General features: G+C 40.4%; 1 protein-coding gene across 1 annotated transcript in view; it reads left to right on the forward strand.

The window, feature by feature from the left end:
- GALNTL6 (polypeptide N-acetylgalactosaminyltransferase like 6) overlaps positions 1 to 9706 on the forward strand; it is a 533789-nt gene that overhangs the window by 144150 nt on the left and 379933 nt on the right. The window contains exon 4 of the mRNA XM_007950340.2: positions 4788 to 4973. Coding sequence (XP_007948531.2) covers positions 4788 to 4973 — 186 coding nt within the window. The remainder of the gene's footprint in view (positions 1 to 4787; positions 4974 to 9706) is intronic.

A 9706-nucleotide genomic window follows, 5' to 3' on the forward strand; every position in this document is an offset into this window, starting at 1 on the left:
ATCCATATGAGTAAGGCTGATTTTACTCTGATACTGCAGCTCTTTCCCAGTCCTACTTTGAGAGCTTTCTAAGCTAAGTGACTCATCTTCCTCCTCTGTATTGGACAATGTTTCTGGACTATTCATAAAGTTGTGCAGTTGTGTATCAGACAGTGTTTCTCAGCTATTCATGAGGTTTTCCCTGGCCAATTCTTTGAGAAGTGAATGGCTTCCTCCTTCTTCCTAGTTTGTCTCAGTCTGCAAGCTGGGCTGATACCTGTGCAACAGGTGCACCCCACTGGGTTTGAAACACCAGTGGCACAGCATCAAGACTTACAGAAACACATCACCACAGTAGGACAAACCAACAGACAAGTTTGTCTCCCTTAGCTGTTGGAAACCCCTCCAACCATATATCCTGTAGCCTCATATACATGGGAAAGCTGGACAATGAAAAAGGAAGATCAAAGAATAATTGATCCTTTGAGATATAGTGTTGGTGAAGAATATTGAATATACCATGGATTGCCCCAAGAACAAACAAATCTGTCTTGGAAGAACTACCACCAGAATGTTTCTTAGAAGCCAGATTGACAAGACTTCATTTCATGTACTTTGGATTTGTTATCAGGAAAGACCAGTCCTTGGAGAAGGACATCACGGTTGGTAAAGCAGAGGTTCACCAAAAAGGGGAAGACCATCAATGAGATGGCAATTGTTGTGACTACAATATTAGACTCAAACTTAGCAACAATTGTGTGGATGGTACAGGACTGAGCAATGTTTCTTTCTGTTGTACATAGGGTAGCTTTTGTTGTTGTTGTTGTTGTTGTTGTTGTTGTTATGTGCCATCAAGTCGGACCCGATTCATAGTGACCCCTGATATTACTATGGAAGTAGATTGCCCAATCTTCCTTCCAAGGAGTGGCTGGTGGGTTTTAACTGCCAGCCTTCTGATTATTAATCAAGTGCCTTAGGCACTATGCTACCAGAGCGCAAACTCAACAGCACCTAACAGCACTCTTTATGGGAGCAGATCACCAGATCTTTCTCCTGTGGAGCTGCTGGGTGAGTTCTCGTCATCAACCTTTCCATTAGCAGCCAAACACTTAATTTTTGCACCACTATGTCTCCTAATAGTAGTGGTATTATAGTAGTGGTATTATACTACTATACTACTAACAAGTTTATTATCTTAAACCTAGGAGGAGTCTGGTGGCGTAGTGCCTAAGGCATTTGACTGCTAACCAGAAGGCTTGTGGTTCAAACCCACCAGCCACTCCTCAGAAGGAAGATGGGGCAATCTGCTACTATAGTGATACTGCCTCAGAAACCCAAGGATGGGTGGCTATGAAATGGATCCTACTCAACGGCAGTTAGTTTGGTTTTTTTGGTTTTATATTACTGTGGGAAGTCCTGACAGAGCAGAGATTTCAAGACTTTCCTATCACTCATATCACTTATTGTCTTGGATTGTGTAACTGTATCACCATTTTTATCTTTATTTTCTGAATAAGATTGTAAAGCTTTGGTCTTATTTGCAGATATGTTATGTTGTATAGTTCTGTGGAAACTCTCTTTGCCCTTCGCACACAGGGGACATTCAAGAAGTACCTGTTAAGTCAATAATTGGAAACCCCAGTGAGTCATTTATACTTAAAAGGAAAGACATATTTTTATCTAAAGAAATGCCTTTAAATGATAAATTTACATAATGAAAAATACAGAACTTTCTGTTTCTTGGTAGTAGGATTTGAGAATCCACCATGTTATATCCATTACAAACTAAAAAAAAAAAAAAAAAAGTTTTGGCAAGCAATAAACATAGACCAGCACACAGCAGTATCACAATATCTCAGTCTAGATCCTAGTTTTACCATGTCTCTCTCTCTTCTTCAAAACATGGAAGCTGAGCAGAGCGCCTGTTTCCTGCTTCTCTCCCTTTGCTCACTCCTTCCCTGCCACACCAGACTCTTTGGCTCTTCCACTTACCAGGCATCCCTCTGCTTAGAACATTGTACATTTATCATAGTGGCTAAGACACTTGCCTGCTAACCAGATGGCTGGCGGTTCAAACCCACCAGCCACTCCTCGGAAGAAAGGTTGGGCAATCCTACTTCCGTAGCGATACTGCCTCGGAAACCCAAGGAGGGGTCGCTATGAGTCGGGTTTGACTCAAAAAAAAAACTCACAAATTCCCTCTGTTTTATAGGTGAGGAAATTCAGGTTTAGAGAACTTGCATGACCAACCTGAAAATATTGCTGTCACAGACCTCCCAACCAGGTCTATTCTGACTCCAAATCTTCTGACCTGTGCTTCCTATGCTAGTTTAATCTCTGTATCTTTGTCAGTTACAGGAAAAACAGAAGGGAACATATTCTGAGCTAAAACACTCTTGCAAAATATCCCGCCTAAATTCTTGTTGTTGTTGTTGTTGTTATGTGCCATCAAGTCGGACCCGAATCATAGCGACCCCTCCTTGGGTTTCCGAGGCAGTGTCACTATGGAAGTAGATTGCCCCATTTTCCTTCCAAGGAGTGGCTGGTGGGTTTGAACCATCAGCCTTCTGGTTAGCGGTCAAATACCTTAGGCACTATGCTACCAGAGCTCCCACCTAAATTCTTAGATAATGAAAATTAGAAAGCTAATAATTTTTAACTGAGTAATCTACGGTGTTGTTGTCATGTGCTGTCGAGTTGGACCCGACTCATAGTGACCCCTCCTTGGGTTTCCAATGCAGTATCACTACGGAAATAGATAGCCCCATCTTCCTTCTTGGGTTTCCAATGCAGTATCACTACGGAAATAGATAGCCCCATCTTCCTTCTTGGGTTTCCAATGCAGTATCACTACGGAAATAGATAGCCCCATCTTCCTTCCTTCTGGTTAGCAGTCAAATGCCTTAGGCACTATGCTACCAGAGCTCCAATCTATAAAGCATGGTAATTCAGTAGTTGAGAAGAAAAATAAAGATATATATATATTTTGAAAATACACTAAGGAGAAGTAGAAATAAACATAAGAAGAACTCCAATACAGAGTAATTCTGTCATTTTAAATTGGATAGCAAGGAAACCAAAAACAGACAAACCAATCCATTGCTGTTGAGTCAATTCCAACTCATAGTGACCTGATAAGACAGAGTAGAACTGCCCCCATAGGATTTTCAAGACTGTAAATCTTTATGGAAGCAGACTGCCACACCTTTCTCCCTTCAGAGCAACTGGTGAGTTTCAATTGCTAACCTTTAGGTTAGCAGCCAAGTGCCTAACAACTGTGCTACCAGGGTGCCTTGGACAGTGGGGAAGAGATCACAAATCATAGGTGAATCCCTATTGCTATAGATCATGGGAAGAGACTTAGCAAGTTACTGCCTTTTATTGCAGACATGCAGAGAAAAGTCGAAAAATGAAAAATACAGGCATATGGAATATTAATATTCTGTTTCAGTGAATATTACACAATACTTGTTAGAAACTTCAGCTAAACCCTCATAATGTCATAGACATGGGAGTGTGAAAGTGAGGGATCAAAAATATGTAAGTGCATATCCCTTATAAAGCCACCAACCACACTTCCTTGGCATAAAAAGAACTGAAAAATTAATGCATTTTATTACAGTTATTAGGAAATGTTTTTTCTGTAAAGAAGTTATCTGATTTGATATTTTATCACTGTTTGTTTTTAATTAGCAAAAAAAAAAATCCATTTTATTTCCTAATCTTAAATAGTTAAGTTCAAAATCATAGCATAGTTTCTTATTTGACTTCCCTTCCCATATTAATTTAGTCATCTTTCCACTTGAAGTCAGAAGCCAGATGTTGAACTTGCATGCCAGTTTGCTATTACCTTCTGCGGGGAAAAAAATCTGTTTGGTTTTTATTGATTTGACAGATATTTTCTTTCTTGTTGTTTTCTTTGCATTCTTTTCAATACAGTGAATACTCTTATTGTTGTTAGGTGCTGTCAAGTTGTCTCTAACTCATAGCAACCCTATGTAGAACAGAACAAAACACTGCCTAGTCCTGTATCATCCTCACAATCCTTGCTATGCTTGAGCCCATCGTTTCAGCAATTGTGTCAATCCATCTCATTGAGGGCCTTCCCCTTTTTCACTGACCCTCTACTTTACCAAGCATGACAACCTTCTGCAAGGAATAATCCCTTCTGACAACATGACTAAAGTAGGTGGGACAAGTCTGGCCATTCTCATTTCCAAGGAATATTCTGGCTGCACTTTTTTCAGGACAGATTTGTTCATTCTTCTGGCAGTCCATGAAATTTTCAGTATTCTTTACCAACACCACAATTCAAAGGCATTAATTCTTCTTCAGTCTTCCTTATCATTGTCCACCTTCCACATGCATGTGAGGAGATTGAAAATATCGTTGCTTAGGTTAGGCACAGTGAATACAAGGGTAAGCCTTTTTTGAAAAGCACCCACTCAGCCTAGCCATGTGCCAGATGTTCATCTGACTGTGCCTGGCAGGAAGCAGAGGGCATATGCCAATCTTGGCAAACGCTGGCCAGGATTCAAGGGTTGGCTGCTGGCCAGCAGTATCTGCATGATAGAGCTCCAGTGTATCAGTGGCTTCTACTGTGTTCAAAGCAAGGACAATATTTGCAGTTTATGAAGCATTTTGGAAAGTATAAAGTATAAAATCTGCTAGGCATAAAACATTATTGATAACTGCCCTCTAGATGAGGCGAAGAGAAAAAATGGACTTTAAAAATGTTAAGCTGTGCATAAATGGTCATGAATAATTCTATTGTGACTAATGTTTTGCATTCTCTACTTCCTTCCCAGAACACTTGAAGGATAAGTTAGAAGAATACATGGCCCGATTTTCCAAAGTGAGGATTGTTCGTACCAAGAAAAGGGAAGGGCTCATCCGGACTCGACTTTTGGGGGCCTCAATGGCGAGAGGAGAAGTCCTGACATTCCTCGACTCCCACTGCGAGGTTAATGTGAACTGGCTGCCCCCACTCCTTAGTGAGTATACATCATTCACACCAGCACCTGGCAGTGCACCAGGTGGACCAGAAGGGCCTGGAAAATTGAGCTCCATCAGAGGACGTCCAGGGTTGATATCTTCAAAGTTTGCCATTAACCGAGACAGAGACCACTCTGTAGTGTTTAGCGTATGAATCCTGGATTTTGTCTGAACCACTGCTGAGAGCAAAATAGGTCATGAAAACTACCTTAAAGTTAGCATTTTAGATAACCCTGTTGACCATCCAACTTAAGGTTTCAAAAAGTTTCATTTATCTTGAAGAAGCCTTCATATATTTTAGTTATGTTCACTGCTTATTATTTAAAGGAAAAATTAGTCCCCAAGTATTACTTATAACTACAGTAAGATTACAATAATTACATATACACACACAATTTTAAGTTATTATAGGACAGTTGAGAAATGAGGAAAGAATGCTATTCAGCTCCAGGATGCAATTAAAAAATAAGCACCCTGACACTTACTAGGATTTATTATATAAGTTACTTTCTGTTATTTTTCTTTCTACTTCTGGTACCATCCTATACCACTAAATATATAATCTTCCATATTTACATAGAACCACCCCAAAAACTCCTAACTGCTGTCCAGGTGATACATCTTGAATACTCATAATATGCCTAAGAGGAATTAAGAAAAAAAAAAAAAAGAAAGAGAAAAGAAACTGTTACATCATATTTGAACTGGTAGAAAGTGAAAAACTGAATATAACCCAAGCTAGAAAGCATGTGTGTAGCTCAGTTAAAGCTTAACTCACTGCCATCCAGTGGATTTGACTCATGGAGAGCCCCACAGAGTTTCCAAGGCTATAAATCTTTATGGAAGTAGATTGCCTCATCTTCCTCCTTGTGGACCAGCTGCTGGGTTTGAACCACCAACCATCTGGTTAGCAGCTAAATACTTTACCCACTGAGCCACCAGAGCTCACTATAAAGTCATATAACCAAAACAAAACCCAAACTCACTGCCATCAAGTGAATTCTGACTCATAGTGATCCCCTTTGGGATTCCTAGGTGGTAAATCTTTACAGAAATAGATTGCCCAGTCTTCTTTCAGTGGAGTGGCTAATGGATTCAAACCACCAACCTTCTGGTTAGCGTGAAATGCCTTAGACACTGTGCCACCAGTGGATAAGAAATATATAGGTATCCCTCGCTTTTCAAAAGTTCGCCTTACACCACTTCAGTTTTATGAAAGACCTACATTAGTACTATCTTGACTAAGCAAAAAAAAAAATTCTAAGAGACTTTATGCTTTTATGAAAAAAAGGAGAGAAGTGAAACTTGCGTTCATAGCATTCAGCATTTGTTTAGCAGCCAGCTGTTAAAGGGGCAGCATGCACATCCTAAGCAGTGAGAGTGGCATGGTCCAGCTCCTTCCCCACGAACGACACTGAGCATCTTAGCATCAAGCCACTATAGCTTTGAACTGTATCTGTGAACATTATAGCTAGTTATTTTAGGCTTACTGTGTTATTTGATATAATTGGGTAGGCTATTTTTTTGAGGTCCTGGAATGCTGAAAACATTTTCCCATATAAATTAGTAGTAACTGATTCTTCACTCCTTTTCAGCTTATGAAAGTTTTCATAGTAACCTTCTGCTTTCGGATAGTGGAGTGAACCTGTACTGTAAGGAGTGCAATTGGGAATGTGTCTAAAAAGTTCTTGGTGTGCACATATTGTTTTGTTGTTGTTGTTTTGTGCTGTCGAGTCAGACCCGATGACCCCTCCTTGGGTTTCTGAGGCAGTAGCACTACAGAAGTAGATTGCCCAACCTTCCTTCCGAGGAGTGGCTGGTGAGTCTGAACCACCAGCCTTCTGCTTAGCAGTCAAGTGCCTTAGGCACTACACTACTAGAGCTCCCATCAGATTTCACTAAATCAACTTTTATTGTAAATATATCCCTGGGCTGGGGCTCAAGCCAGTAACAAGTCCTTTCACAATAGGTGCCTCAGAAAGAAAGATTTGTTATTGATTACGGGATAGGATTTCAGCTGGAACCAGCAAAGCTCCATTAGTAAAAGATGTGGGGAGAAAATCAATTGAAACTGTGTAATATTTAAAGCAGGAAACAACCAGCAACTAACATCCTGACCACATCACCCAGTACACACCCCTACACAGCTAACTGCCCAGCCATCCTGATCAAGAAGAATGTTTCAGTGCTCAAACAGCCAGAGATTCCTCAAAGCTTTTAATTAAAAGTACCTTGTCCAAGGGCATAGCAATTTAGAGTTTCATCAACAACAGTGAGATTCCTTCAAACTGGATTTGACCTATATGGTATTGCATATTCAAGAAAGTCAGCAAAGGGTCTAATTTATTTATAAACCAAAACAGTCTCTAAATTATCTGGTTATCAAGTCTTTGAATGTTCACTATAAATCTAATAAAAAAAAAAAAGAAGAAGAAGAAGAAGAAGGGAAAAAAAAGCCAAAGAATAGGGAAACCCACTTTTTCTCATTAAAGCATTTCATTTCCTACAGGCCTGATGGATAAGAAATGATTCAATCTTAGGATCACTATCTTTTTTTATTTTCCTGTATCAGTGTCTTGACACATCATCCAAAATGAAAAAACAGGTGGAGTCACACAGTTTCTTGGTTCATTTTTCACCTTGGGATTATACCTGAATTTCAATTTCCCATTAAGAGTCTGTTTGTTTGATCCCTGGAAATTGAAATGTAGGCACAAGCCTTAGATGAAAAATTAGTCATGCTGCTTTCACCCTAAGCTAGTATAGCTGGATGAGAGCTGAAAGGAAATTTGAAGCAAAAGTTGACAGTTAATTTAACAGACTCATTCTCTTTGGGTCACCTTGGGACTCCTTGTTGGTCAAGGATCTTGTAAATCAACCTGATGCTGAATTTGGGAAAAGTCACTGAAACCTTAATTCTAAACCCTCTGCAGAGGTGATAGGAGAAATACTTTGGACACAGAAATGATGATCTCCTCTGTCAGACTTCTATGAGAAAACACCAGTTAGATAAAGATTAAAACCCATTTAAGGCTTGCCCAGGTGAAAACAGATGCTCATAGAGTCCTTGGTGTAGATTAACTTACTTTACGTGATTTTTGGCAAGAACTAGAACCTAGAAAGAGACTGGCACATGGTTTTTGCACTTAATAAATAGTCATTGAAATATGAATGAATGAATGAATGAATGAATAAAGTAGTCCCAGAGTCAGTGTGTCTACTGAATAGTCAAAATTAGATACCCTGGGTTCTCTGACAGGAGCTCTCATCTTGCAGTGCCTAAGGCATTTGACTCCTAAACAGAAGGTTGATAGTTCAAACTCACCAGATGCTCTGAGGAAGGAAGATAGAGCTTGAGGCCTATTGGAGCCATTCTGTCTAATATTACAGCTCTTTCTACATTGTAGCATTCTGCATGCCCCTTTGTTGTTGTGTGCTGTCCAGACAATTTCAACTCATATTGACCCCATGTGAGAAAGCAGAGCCTCCCCATTGGGTTTTCTTGGCCATAATCATTATGGCACCAGATAGGTCTTTGTCCTGAGGAAACACTGTTGTTGTGTTGTTGTTGTTATTTGCCGTCGAGTCGGCCCCAACTCATAGCGACCCCTCCTTGGGTTTCCGAGGCAGTATCACTACGGAAGTAGGATTGCCCAACCTTCCTTCCGAGGAGTGGCTGGCGGGTTTGACTGCCAGCCATCTGGTTAGCAGGCAAGTGTCTTAGCCACTATGCTACCAGAGCTCCCAGAGGAAACACTAGATGGGTTCAAATCGCCAGCCTTTTGGTTAGCAGCCTAGTGCTTAGCCAGAGCTCTATTGCACACCTCTTACCCTGTTTTGCCCACTCCTTATCCTGTTTTAAGGAGCTCTGATGGTGTAGTGGATAACGCATTTGGCTGTGAAGCAGAATGTCAGAGGTTCAAACTCACAGCCACTCCTTGGAAGGAAGATGGGGCAATGAACTTTCGTAAAGATTTACAGCCTCGGAAACACAATTGAGGTTATTATGAGTCAGAATCAACTCAATGGCAGTGAATTTAGTTGTTGGTTTTTTTTTTTTTTTTTTTGGTGTACCCTGTTTCACTTTCATTCTACTATATTTATAACCTAACATACTATATACCATCCCTGGGTGGCACAAGTGGCTAATCAATCAGTTGAAGCATTCTGCTACTAACCTAAAGGTTAGTGGTTTGAACCCACCCAGAGGTGCCTCAGAATGAAGGCCTGGAAATGTGCTTCCAAAATGTCACAGCTTGAAAATTCTATGAAGTGCAGTTCTACTCTGCAATACATAGTGTTACTATGACTCACTATAAGAATCAATTTGACTGCAATTTGTCTGTTAACATAATATAAGGAGCTCTGGTGGGCCAGTGCCTAAGGCATTTGACTGCTAACCAGAAGCACTCTGTGGAAGGAAGACCAGGCAACCTACTTCTGTGAAGATTTACTGCCTTGGAAAGCCAATGCAGATTGCTAAGAATCAGAATCCACTCTGTGGCAGTGGGTTGATTTGATAATTTAGTTATTTATTATGTCCATTGATTTTCTTTTTTTCATTACTGAAGACAGGGCTCTTACGTGATTTTCGGCTCTGGTAGCATAGAGAGTGCCTAAGGCACTTGACTGCTCATCAGAAGGCTGGAGGTTCAAACCCACCAGCCACTCCTCGGAAGGAAGGTTGGGCAATCCTACTTCCGTAGTGATACTGCCTCGGAAACCCAAGGAG

Source organism: Orycteropus afer, unplaced genomic scaffold, assembly GCF_000298275.1.
Source record: "Orycteropus afer afer isolate SDZICR_OR568_19922 unplaced genomic scaffold, OryAfe1.0 scaffold00268, whole genome shotgun sequence".
Lineage (NCBI taxonomy): Eukaryota > Metazoa > Chordata > Mammalia > Tubulidentata > Orycteropodidae > Orycteropus > Orycteropus afer.